Here is a 12,500-nt window from a genome sequence, read left to right on the forward strand (position 1 = left end):
TCAGTTGGAGAGCTGGAAGAAGCAACTATTGTTTGGCAGGACGCTGAAATGACTTGACCTATTCCATTCTGAAAATGTAGATGAGTTACTGTGATAGTCACTGGGTACGTTGACTTGTGTGTTGACTGCTGTGTTCCAAAGAAGGCGACTTGTGTGTTGACTGCTGTGTTCCAAAGAAGGCAATAAAACGCGCTCTAGTCAGAAGCCGTGGCACAATGCACATGTGAAAAGGCAAATTCAACAGCGGACTGAGGCGTTTAAATCTGGAAATGCTGCAGCTTGTTATCTGTCCAGACAGTCATTGGAACGGTCCATTAAAACTGCTAAATGAGCCTGTGGAGCCAAGATGGAGGGACATTCCATGGAGGGAGACCCTCCACATACGTGGCAGGGGTTAAACTCCATCATCACTTGGAACCCAAAAGGAGGATCCATGACAAATCTTTGACCCGTCTTTACCAAATGAACTAAAGGAGTTTTATCGTCGCTTTGAATCTTGAAAAAATGTTGAGTCTCCTGCTTTTCCTGCTTATAATGAGCAGAATGTCTTTGGCATCCTTGAGGAGGACGTCCAGAGCCTCCTCTCAGGACTAAAGTGAGGAAAGCTCCTGGTCCACACCGTCTTCCTCCCCGTGTCCTTCGACTGCTCTGAACAAGCTGCCCTGTCCTGACGGATGTGTTCAGTGTCTTGATGAAAAGCTTCCAGCGGTTGGTGCTGGGTGATGTCAGAGATCAAATCCTGTGTCTGTGTGGCTCCAATTTGCATCCAGAAGTGTTGAGGACACCATTTCCTTTGCTTTGAACTCCGTCTACAAGCGTGTTGACAATGGGAACTCATACACTAGAATGCTATTCATAGACTACAATTCAGCTTTGAACTCAACGGTCCCAACAAATCGTATTCACAACCTCAAAGACCTTCGACTTGATGCCATTTCTAAATGAATCTTACATTTTTTGACTTGTCGACCACAAAGGGTCAAAATCAATCAGTACTTCTGCTGAGCTGTATGCTAGCACCGGTTCCCCCACAAGGATGTATTTTGAACCTGTTGTTCACGCTGTGTATACTGACCACCTGGTAGAGTCTCATGAGAGTAATGTGAGCATTAAATATGCAGATGATACCATCATCGGACTTGTCGGCTCAAAAAGTGAAACATTATCATGAGGAGGTAGAAAATGTAGTTAAAAGGAGTGAGGTCAACAACTTGCTCTTGAACACATCAAAAACGTGAGCTTGTTTACGACTTTTCTCACAATAGGAATCCATGATTCTGAGGTACAGATTGTTGAGGAATGTAAGTTCTTGGGTGTGAATCTCTCTCGTGACTGGAGTTGGAGCTCCAAGACCAGTAACATTGTTTAGAAAGCCAGACAGTGCCTCTTCTTTTAACGCAAGCTCCGTGATTTTACTCACAATACAAAGAGTCTTTTAAACTTCTACTGTTATGTAAATGAGTGTATTAACCAACTGTGTTACTGTGTGGTTTGAAAATGTCTGTCTGAAAGAAACACAATCTTTGGACTCAGCCAGCAGGACCGCTGGCTGCACTGTCGCTCCTGAAGGCCACATGAAGCGAGAATCTTCAGTCCAGCTTTACAAATCATGAATGAGGCCTCAGGCCACCCTGCCACTCCTGGAGGTCACATACAGACTCTGGAATCAGCTCTAGGGACAGTAAATGAGGCCTCAGGCCACCCTGCCACTCCTGGAGGTCACATACAGACTCTGGAATCAGCTCTAGGGACAGTAAATGAGGCCTCAGGCCACCCTGCCACTCCTGGAGGTCACATACAGACTCTGGAATCAGCTCTAGGGACAGTAAATGAGGCTTCAGGCCACCCTGCCTCTCCTGCAGGTCACATACAGACTCTTGAATCAGCTCTAGGGACAGTAAATGAGGCCTCAGGCCACCCTGCCACTCCTGGAGGTCACATACAGACTCTTGAATCAGCTCTAGGGACAGTAAATGAGGCTTCAGGCCACCCTGCCTCTCCTGGAGGTCACATACAGACTCTTGAATCAGCTCTAGGGACAGTAAATGAGGCCTCAGGCCACCCTGCCGGGAACATCTTTGAAACGCTTCCTTCAGGGGAAAGATATCGCTCCATCAAATGTTCCACTGCTCGCCATTCAAACAGTTTCTTTCCACAAGCAGTGATGACTCTAAACAAGCCACTTTAATCTTGTGTGGACTTTTTATTGCACAGTATTTTACCCTATAGAATTTAATATGGCATTGATTGCCTGTTTATTGTGAAATGGCTTTTAAATGTTGACAGTGCACTTTGAGCTCCTTACACACTTTGTGGTTTCCATACTAGGAATGGCTAATAAACTGAATCTGAATTGACCTGAACGTGTTCATCCAGATTGACGGTGAGGTGAAACTGATGTTCTCCCAGAGCCTCGTCTGAATAATCTGAAACACGACCAGATTAAATAATCTGATCAGATCCCTGGAGGTCATGACCTTTGTTCTGTTCCTCAGATGGAGAGAGCTCTGGTTTCTGTGGCTCTGAGGACTGAAGACAAAGCTGCAGGCAGTGAGGAGCAGGCTGCTCCTGCTGCTCCTGCTGCTCCTGCTCCTGCTGCTGCTCCTGCTCCTGCTCCTGCTCCTGCTCCTGCTGCTCCTGCTGCTCCTGCTCCTCTCAGAGGAGTCCCACAGTCCCTGGTGGACAGGGTAGGTGCACCAATGACTATTCTCAGACTGTTTACACGACAACACCTTGACTGGTAAAGGAAAGTCTAGCGTTTCCACTGCAGCAGCAGTACACACTGACACCATGTGGTGAGTCTGCCTGCACACGGGGGGCGCTGTTGCTTGTTTTTGTATTGAAGCCACACAGTTGTATTCAGAGAACAAAACGCTATAAATGTAAACAAGGTGGAGAGAAGAGACATTGTCCTGACTGATGAGGAACACTAAACTGTTAAGCTACTGATATGGACGATAGAACTAGAATACTGCTGTTCCCTAATAGTCCCTATCTCCTTTCCTATCCACTTCTCCTTTACCCTGTGGATGACATCATGGGGTTAAGGAAAGGTGTTTGGAGGCTTCCTAAAGGAGTCAGTGAAAGGTGTTAGGAGGCTTCCTAAAGGAGTTAAGGTGTTAGGAGGCTTCCATATAGGAGTTAAGGTGTTAGGAGGCTTCCTAAAGGAGGTAGTGAAAGGTGTTAGGAGGCTTCCTAAAGGAGGTAGTGAAAGGTGTTAGGAGGCTTCCTAAAGGAGGTAGTGAAAGGTGTTAGGAGGCTTCCTAAAGGAGTTAAGGTGTTAGGAGGCTTCCTAAAGGAGGTAGGAAAGGTGTTAGGAGGCTTCCTAAAGGAGTTAAGGTGTTAGGAGGCTTCCTAGAGGAGTTGAGGTGTTAGGAGGCTTCCTAAAGGAGTTGAGGTGTTAGGAGGCTTCCTAAAGGAGGTAGTGAAAGGTGTTGGGAGGCTTCCTAAAGGAGTTAAGGTGCTAGGAGGCTTCCTAAAGGAGTTAAGGTGTTAGGAGGCTTCCTAAAGGAGGTAGTGAAAGGTGTTAGGAGGCTTCCTAAAGGAGTTAGTGAAAGGTGTTAGGAGGCTTCCTAAAGGAGGTAGTGAGAGGTGTTAGGAGGCTTCCTAAAGGAGTTAAGGTGTTAGGAGGCCTCCTAAAGGAGGTAGGAAAGGTGTTAGGAGGCTTCCTAAAGGAGTTAAGGTGTTAGGAGGCTTCCTAAAGGAGTTAAGGTGTTAGGAGGCTTCCTAAAGGAGGTAGTGAGAGGTGTTAGGAGGCTTCCTAAAGGAGTTAAGGTGTTAGGAGGCCTCCTAAAGGAGGTAGGAAAGGTGTTAGGAGGCTTCCTAAAGGAGTTAAGGTGTTAGGAGGCTTCCTAAAGGAGGTAGTGAAAGGTGTTAGGAGGCTTCCTAAAGGAGGTAGGAAAGGTGTTAGGAGGCTTCCTAAAGGAGGTAGGAAAGGTGTTAGGAGGCTTCCTAAAGGAGTTAAGGTGTTAGGAGGCTTCCTAAAGGAGGTAGGAAAGGTGTTAGGAGGCTTCCTAAAGGAGGTAGGAAAGGTGTTAGGAGGCTTCCTAAAGGAGGTAGGAAAGGTGTTAGGAGGCTTCCTAAAGGAGGTAGGAAAGGTGTTAGGAGGCTTCCTAAAGGAGTTAAGGTGTTAGGAGGCTTCCTAAAGGAGGTAGTGAAAGGTGTTAGGAGGCTTCCTAAAGGAGTTAAGGTGCTAGGAGGCTTCCTAAAGGAGTTAGGAAAGGTGATGACATTGTTGTGAGAGTCAACACACTTCCACTAGGGGGCGTAATAATAATAATGGACGGAGGTGAAGGTTAGTTACGTCTGTTGTGGTGGGAAAAGTATGAAAGTGATCAAATGTAGTATAAATTAGATTTCTACTACATTGTGATATATGTCAAATATCACAATGTAGTATAAATTAGATTTCTACTACATTGTGATATATGTCAAATATCACAATGTAGTATAAATTAGATTTCTACTACATTGTGATATATGATGTCAAATATCACAAGGTTTGAATGTAAATCAAGGGAAAAGAGGAACTAAAGGTAAACGGCTGCAGGTGAATAAAGAACCAATCAAACAACAACTGTTCTTTACTGTGTTGGTTCTACAACATCTAGAACATTCCAAGTTGAGATCCGGGTTAGGGTTGCAAAGGGTCGGAACATTTCTGATAAATTTCCGGAAACATTCCAGAAACAGAAAGAAAACTCTGGGAACATGAATGTCAGTTGAAGGTGCTGATTCCTCCCTCTATTCAAAGCACACAGCAAAAGGGAGACATGTCAGGTTCTTACCTCGGTTAAAGCTTTTGCCACCTCCAGCTCAGAGTTCATCAAGACTATTTATCTCGTCAGTAACACACCGTCCTCATACGTGCTCTTGTTTTGAAACAGCAACTTCCTGTCGCACAACATGAAAAAACGTCTGTGTTTTGTTTCTGTTCTCCAACGATTTGATTAGAAAATCAACCAGTTTTTAAAGCTTTGTTTGTCCCTTCTTGACCCTGATAAAGAAAAATGCTTTGAATTTCAGTTTAGATTTTTCCAAATCAAATAATGACTCATTTGATGTTTTTTAATATCCTTCTCTGAACGGAAAATCCAACGATCAAAACATGCACGGACCCCTGTTGAGGGCCACCTTCACTTTTCTACAGTTCTATTTTAGTCCCATAAATTCCCCTTAATTCCCATGGAAAGTTTCCAACGTTGAAGATTCCTGGAATTTTACAACCCTAGTTGTAGAGGATTTCAAGTTGTTCCAGGCAGATTATTACTTTGGTAATTGTCAGGTTTAGGCTACAGACATTTATTAAATCTGCAAGAAAGAAGAAGACAAGAAGAATGAGCTTCAGTTACTCGTGAGGAGAAATGGCTAGGAGCGTGTTCAGTTACACCTCCTACCCACTCTGGCTCCACACCATTTCTCCTGTGTCTTTATTTCATTTAACAAAGGGGAGGGTTCACAGGATATACATCATAGAAACAAACATTTTGTATGCTTAGCAGTTTATCAACCATAAGTACAATCTCAGGACATCCCCGGCGTGGGACGTGGAGACGGCAGCTGTGTGGAAGATGTGGCTTTCCCTGTTTATCAGCCTCGGTCAGGGTTCCCTTATCAAGCTCAGAACACATGATTAGAGAGCAGCGCCTGAGTGACGCTGTTAAAGAAGAACACAAGAAATAAGACTGAGATTAAGCATGGATATGGAAACTATATATAAATACATTCTAACAGTAATTTACATAATCTGCTCTTTTTTCACTCATCCTGAGTTTCCCTCCGATGAGCCGGCCCTTTAAATGTTGTCGCTGCAAGGAATTGTGGGGCAGCATGACCTGGTCTCCTTTGCTAAAGGAAGCATCAGTGGTTCCTAGGCTAAAGGAGGCTCTAAAGGAAGCATCAGTGGTTCCTAGGCTAAAGGAGGCTCTAAAGGAAGCATCAGTGTTTCCTATGCTAAAGGAGGCTCTAAAGGAAGCATCAGTGTTTCCTATGCTAAAGGAGGCTCTAAAGGAAGCATCAGTGTTTCCTATGCTAAAGGAGGCTCTAAAGGAAGCATCAGTGTTTCCTAGGCTAAAGGAAACATCAGTGTTTCCTAGGCTAAAGGAGGCTCTAAAGGAAGCCTCAGTGTTTCCTAGGCTAAAGGAAACATCAGTGTTTCCTAGGCTAAAGGAGGCTCTAAAGGAAGCATCAGTGTTTCCTAGGCTAAAGGAGGCTCTAAAGGAAACATCAGTGTTTCCTCGGCTAAAGGAAGCATCAGTGTTTCCTAGGCTAAAGGAAGCATCAGTGTTTCCTAGGCTAAAGGAAGCATCAGTGTTTCCTAGGCTAAAGGAAGCATCAGTGTTTCCTAGGCTAAAGGAAGCATCAGTGTTTCCTAGGCTAAAGGAACCATCAGTGTTTCCTAGGCTAAAGGAAACATCAGTGTTTCCTAGGCTAAAGGAAGCATCAGTGTTTCCTATGCTAAAGGAGGCTCTAAAGGAAGCATCAGTGTTTCCTATGCTAAAGGAGGCTCTAAAGGAAGCATCAGTGTTTCCTAGGCTAAAGGAGGCTCTAAAGGAAGCCTCAGTGTTTCCTAGGCTAAAGGAAACATCAGTGTTTCCTAGGCTAAAGGAGGCTCTAAAGGAAGCATCAGTGTTTCCTAGGCTAAAGGAGGCTCTAAAGGAAACATCAGTGTTTCCTCGGCTAAAGGAAGCATCAGTGTTTCCTAGGCTAAAGGAAGCATCAGTGTTTCCTAGGCTAAAGGAAGCATCAGTGTTTCCTAGGCTAAAGGAAGCATCAGTGTTTCCTAGGCTAAAGGAAACATCAGTGTTTCCTAGGCTAAAGGAAGCATCAGTGTTTCCTATGCTAAAGGAGGCTCTAAAGGAAGCATCAGTGTTTCCTATGCTAAAGGAGGCTCTAAAGGAAGCATCAGTGTTTCCTATGCTAAAGGAGGCTCTAAAGGAAGCATCAATGTTTCCTATGCTAAAGGAGGTTCTAAAGGAAGCATCAGTGTTTCCTATGCTAAAGGAGGCTCTAAAGGAAGCATCAGTGTTTCCTAGGCTAAAGGAGGCTCTAAAGGAAGCATCAGTGTTTCCTAGGCTAAAGGAGGCTCTAAAGGAAGCATCAGTGTTTCCTAGGCTAAAGGAGGCTCTAAAGGAAGCATCAGTGTTTCCTATGCTAAAGGAGGCTCTAAAGGAAGCATCAGTGTTTCCTATGCTAAAGGAGGCTCTAAAGGAAGCATCAGTGTTTCCTATGCTAAAGGAGGCTCTAAAGGAAGCATCAGTGTTTCCTATGCTAAAGGAGGCTCTAAAGGAAGCATCAGTGTTTCCTATGCTAAAGGAGGCTCTAAAGGAAGCATCAGTGTTTCCTATGCTAAAGGAGGCTCTAAAGGAAGCATCAGTGTTTCCTAGGCTAAAGGAGGCTCTAAAGGAAGCATCAGTGTTTCCTAGGCTAAAGGAAGCATCAGTGTTTCCTAGGCTAAAGGAAGCATCAGTGTTTCCTAGGCTAAAGGAAGCATCAGTGTTTCCTAGGCTAAAGGAAGCATCAGTGTTTCCTAGGCTAAAGGAAACATCAGTGTTTCCTAGGCTAAAGGAAACATCAGCGTTTCCTAGGCTAAAGGAAGCATCAGTGTTTCCTAGGCTAAAGGAAACATCAGTGTTTCCTAGGCTAAAGGAAACATCAGTGTTTCCTAGGCTAAAGGAAGCATCAGTGTTTCCTATGCTAAAGGAGGCTCTAAAGGAAGCATCAGTGTTTCCTATGCTAAAGGAGGCTCTAAAGGAAGCATCAGTGTTTCCTATGCTAAAGGAGGCTCTAAAGGAAGCATCAATGTTTCCTATGCTAAAGGAGGTTCTAAAGGAAGCATCAGTGTTTCCTATGCTAAAGGAGGCTCTAAAGGAAGCATCAGTGTTTCCTATGCTAAAGGAGGCTCTAAAGGAAGCATCAGTGTTTCCTAGGCTAAAGGAGACTCTAAAGGAAGCATCAGTGTTTCCTAGGCTAAAGGAAACATCAGTGTTTCCTAGGCTAAAGGAGGCTCTAAAGGAAGCATCAGTGTTTCCTAGGCTAAAGGAGGCTCTAAAGGAAGCATCAGTGTTTCCTAGGCTAAAGGAGGCTCTAAAGGAAGCATCAGTGTTTCCTATGCTAAAGGAGGCTCTAAAGGAAGCATCAGTGTTTCCTATGCTAAAGGAGGCTCTAAAGGAAGCATCAGTGTTTCCTATGCTAAAGGAGGCTCTAAAGGAAGCATCAGTGTTTCCTATGCTAAAGGAGGCTCTAAAGGAAGCATCAGTGTTTCCTATGCTAAAGGAGGCTCTAAAGGAAGCATCAGTGTTTCCTAGGCTAAAGGAGGCTCTAAAGGAAGCATCAGTGTTTCCTAGGCTAAAGGAAACATCAGTGTTTCCTAGGCTAAAGGAGGCTCTAAAGGAAGCCTCAGTGTTTCCTAGGCTAAAGGAAACATCAGTGTTTCCTAGGCTAAAGGAAGCATCAGTGTTTCCTAGGCTAAAGGAGGCTCTAAAGGAAACATCAGTGTTTCCTCGGCTAAAGGAAGCATCAGTGTTTCCTCGGCTAAAGGAAGCATCAGTGTTTCCTAGGCTAAAGGAAGCATCAGTGTTTCCTAGGCTAAAGGAAGCATCAGTGTTTCCTAGGCTAAAGGAAGCATCAGTGTTTCCTAGGCTAAAGGAAGCATCAGTGTTTCCTAGGCTAAAGGAAACATCAGTGTTTCCTAGGCTAAAGGAAACATCAGTGTTTCCTAGGCTAAAGGAAGCATCAGTGTTTCCTATGCTAAAGGAGGCTCTAAAGGAAGCATCAGTGTTTCCTATGCTAAAGGAGGCTCTAAAGGAAGCATCAGTGTTTCCTATGCTAAAGGAGGCTCTAAAGGAAGCATCAATGTTTCCTATGCTAAAGGAGGTTCTAAAGGAAGCATCAGTGTTTCCTATGCTAAAGGAGGCTCTAAAGGAAGCATCAGTGTTTCCTATGCTAAAGGAGGCTCTAAAGGAAGCATCAGTGTTTCCTAGGCTAAAGGAGGCTCTAAAGGAAGCATCAGTGTTTCCTAGGCTAAAGGAGGCTCTAAAGGAAACATCAGTGTTTCCTCGGCTAAAGGAAGCATCAGTGTTTCCTAGGCTAAAGGAAACATCAGTGTTTCCTAGGCTAAAGGATACATCAGTGTTTCCTAGGCTAAAGGAAGCATCAGTGTTTCCTAGGCTAAAGGAGGCTCTAAAGGAAACATCAGTGTTTCCTAGGCTAAAGGAAGCATCAGTGTTTCCTAGGCTAAAGGAGGCTCTAAATGAAACATCAGTGTTTCCTCGGCTAAAGGAAGCATCAGTGTTTCCTAGGCTAAAGGAAACATCAGTGTTTCCTAGGCTAAAGGATACATCAGTGTTTCCTAGGCTAAAGGAAGCATCAGTGTTTCCTAGGCTAAAGGAAGCATCAGTGTTTCCTAGGCTAAAGGAAACATCAGTGTTTCCTAGGCTAAAGGAAACATCAGTGTTTCCTAGGCTAAAGGAGGCTCTAAAGGAAGCATCAGTGTTTCCTATGCTAAAGGAGGCTCTAAAGGAAGCATCAGTGTTTCCTATGCTAAAGGAGGCTCTAAAGGAAGCATCAGTGTTTCCTATGCTAAAGGAGGTTCTAAAGGAAGCATCAGTGTTTCCTATGCTAAAGGAGGCTCTAAAGGAAGCATCAGTGTTTCCTAGGCTACAGGAGGTTCTAAAGGAAGGATCAGTGTTTCCTAGGCTAAAGGAAGCATCAGTGTTTCCTAGGCTAAAGGAAACATCAGTGCTAGGCTAAAGGAGGCTCTAAAGGAAACATTACACCTACTTTCATCAGCTTAGTGAGAATCCCAACGCCACATAAACACTTCTGGGGTTAAGGAGAAGTGGATAGGAAAGGAGACAGGAGGGACTGTGAGGGGGACTGTTGGGATGCACCCCTGGACTGGGGGCAGCCATGTTTGTTTACTGAATTAGCAGAACGACTTGCAACCGTGAAAGAAAAGTTGGTTCTTGATGAAAAGTGCCGACTGCAGTGGAAACCTCAGCCGGTGTTTAGAGGAGCTTCCCCCCCGGTGGTCCAGTTCTCTCTGAACCTGGACTGCTCTGTTTCAGATCCGAGCCAAGGAGGCCCAGAAGCTGCAGGCGGTCCTGACCCGGGACCCGGCCCAGGACCAGCGCCTGCTCATGATGTCCCGGCTCGGGGAGCTGGCCCGGATCCTGCGCAGCGTCTTCGTGGCGGAGAAGAGAGCGGCTCTGACCATGGAGGTGGTCTGCAGCCGGCTGGCCTCCAGCTACAGGTCTGCCCTGGCAGCAGGTGGGTCTACAGGTTGGGGGGGGGGGGGGGGGGGGGGGGGCTCTGTGGACAGGAAGTGACCTCATCCTCTTGTCAACAGGGGAAATGGAGAAACACGTGAAGCTCCTAGCCGAGCTGGTTGCTGATTGGCTGAGCATCCATCCAATCAGGAAGGACTTGTACCTGAAGCTGAACAAAGGCATGGAGCTGAGCACCGTGCTGGACCGACTGAGGACCAGGCTCCAGGAGGAGGGGGGGGGGGTCTGACTGAGGACCAGGCTCCAGGAGGAGGGGGGGGGGGTCTGACTGAGGACCAGGCTCCAGGAGGAGGGGGGGACCGACTGAGGACCGGGCTCCAGGAGGAGGGGGGGGTCTGACTGAGGACCAGGCTCCAGGAGGAGGGGGGGACCGACTGAGGACCGGGCTCCAGGAGGAGGGGGGGACCGACTGAGGACCGGGCTCCAGGAGGAGGGGGGGGTCCGACTGAGGACCGGGCTCCAGGAGGAGGGGGGGTCCGACTGAGGACCAGGCTCCAGGAGGAGGGGGGTCCTCCAGCAGAATGGAGATGAACTCATATCCATGATCCTCAAGGTGTCGGAGGGTTTTCTACTTGGGGGGGGGGGGGGGGGGGGTGTTTTTAATAAAGCCACTTCATTGTTGGATTTCCTTTAGAAAAGTTTTTCAGAGACTTGAACATGGTGATTTGCTGCTACTTATGTTGTCAAACAATTAAAACTTTCATCAGATTACTGTCAGGAGTAAATCTTCCTTTCCCCCACAATATCTTTAAGATCAGTTTATCATTTCACTCACGTCACTGTTCCACATCCCCAAACGTGACATCAGAGAACACTTGAAAGTACCTGAGTACAGAGTCCGGTTCAGAGGACTCGTGTTTAATGGAAGCAAAGAACAACCCGCAGAAACATTTCAACTGTTTTAATTCACAAAAACAAAGTGAAGTTAAAATGATGAGAGAGATTAGTTTGTTTCTCTGCTGGTTGATGGCCTGCTGCTGATCCGGATCAGGGGGGTGGGGGGTCCTCAGTACTGGGTCAGGGAGAAGACGGTCTGAGGCTTCAGCTTGTCGGCGCCTCGCAGCTCTTGGAGCTCGATGACGACCAAACAGCCCAGAACCTCCGCCTGCTGCTTCCTCATCAGCCGGATGGCGGCGAGCAGCGTTCCTACGGCGCAGAGCAACAATCACCACGTCACAACGAGGACGACGGGACGCGACGGGACCGGGCGCACAGTTCTGACCTCCGGTCGCCAGCAGGTCGTCGATCAGCAGAACCTTCTGGCCCGCAGCCACGGCGTCCTCCTGGATCTCTGCTTCGGCCTGCAACACCAACAACACCTGCTGGTCAGTCCCAGCGCCTGGGGGAGGAGCCCCCAGCAGCTGGGGGAGGAGCTCCAGCTGTTCGGGGAGGAGCCCCCAGCACCTGGGGGAGGAGCTCCAGAGGCTCTCTCCTCGTCGGCTCACGGATACTGCAGCTGGGGGAGGAGCTCCAGAGGCTCTCTCCTCGCCGGCTCACAGATGCTGCTCCTCCCCCCAGCAGCTGGGGGAGGAGCCCCCAGCACCTGGGGGAGGAGCTCCAGAGGCTCTCTCCTCGTCGGCTCACGGATGCTGCAGCTGGGGGAGGAGCTCCAGAGGCTCTCTCCTCGCCGGCTCACAGATGCTGCTCCTCCCCCCAGCAGCTGGGGGAGGAGCCCCCAGCACCTGGGGGAGGAGCTCCAGAGGCTCTCTCCTCGCCGGCTCACAGATGCTGCTCCTCCCCCAGCACCTGGGGGAGGAGCCCCCAGCACCTGGGGGAGGAGCTCCAGAGGCTCTCTCCTCGCCGGCTCACGGATGCTGCTCCTCCCCCCAGCAGCTGGGGGAGGAGCAGCATCCGTGAGCCGACGAGGAGAGAGCCTCTGGAGCTCCTCCCCCAGCAGCTTGGGGGGAGGAGCTCCAGAGGCTCTCTCCTCGCCGGCTGGTTTGCTGGTTGGCCTGAAGCCTCCCAGTTCAACCTGCAGTCTTGTGACCATCAGCTCCTCAAGCTGCACGAACAAACCTATCGATGTTTATTCGATAGTGGTTTTGTCAACCTGCAATGACTAAAGGGGAAGATAAAGACATTTGGTTGCAGATTTACTGTCCAAACATTTCCAAGACTGACTTTTCCAAGCGGTCGTTGAACGCACCGCAGCACTCCAGGAACAAGTCCGATGCAATTTACCATCAACTACAAACTCCATGGCAGGATTCAGGA

The 12,500-nt window shown here is 47.6% G+C and overlaps 2 protein-coding genes across 2 annotated transcripts in view; one reads left to right on the forward strand and one right to left on the reverse strand.

Moving 5' to 3' along the window:
• Window positions 1–10,515, forward strand: part of cdt1 (chromatin licensing and DNA replication factor 1) — a gene marked incomplete at both ends in the record, with an annotated part of 25,028 nt that extends 14,513 nt beyond the window's left edge. The window contains 3 exons of the mRNA XM_080507366.1: window positions 2,496–2,687; window positions 10,068–10,269; window positions 10,349–10,515. Of these exons, the coding sequence (XP_080363492.1) occupies window positions 2,496–2,687; window positions 10,068–10,269; window positions 10,349–10,515 (561 nt within the window). The remainder of the gene's footprint in view (window positions 1–2,495; window positions 2,688–10,067; window positions 10,270–10,348) is intronic.
• A 723-nt stretch (window positions 10,516–11,238) lies between these two features.
• Window positions 11,239–12,500, reverse strand: part of aprt (adenine phosphoribosyltransferase) — a 7,792-nt gene continuing 6,530 nt past the window's right edge. The window contains exons 4-5 of the mRNA XM_080507980.1: window positions 11,509–11,587; window positions 11,239–11,432 (exon numbers count right to left, since the gene is read on the reverse strand). Of these exons, the coding sequence (XP_080364106.1) occupies window positions 11,293–11,432; window positions 11,509–11,587 (219 nt within the window). The 3' untranslated portion in view covers window positions 11,239–11,292. The remainder of the gene's footprint in view (window positions 11,433–11,508; window positions 11,588–12,500) is intronic.

Source organism: Blennius ocellaris (assembly GCF_963422515.1).
Source record: "Blennius ocellaris genome assembly, chromosome: 13".
NCBI lineage: Eukaryota > Metazoa > Chordata > Actinopteri > Blenniiformes > Blenniidae > Blennius > Blennius ocellaris.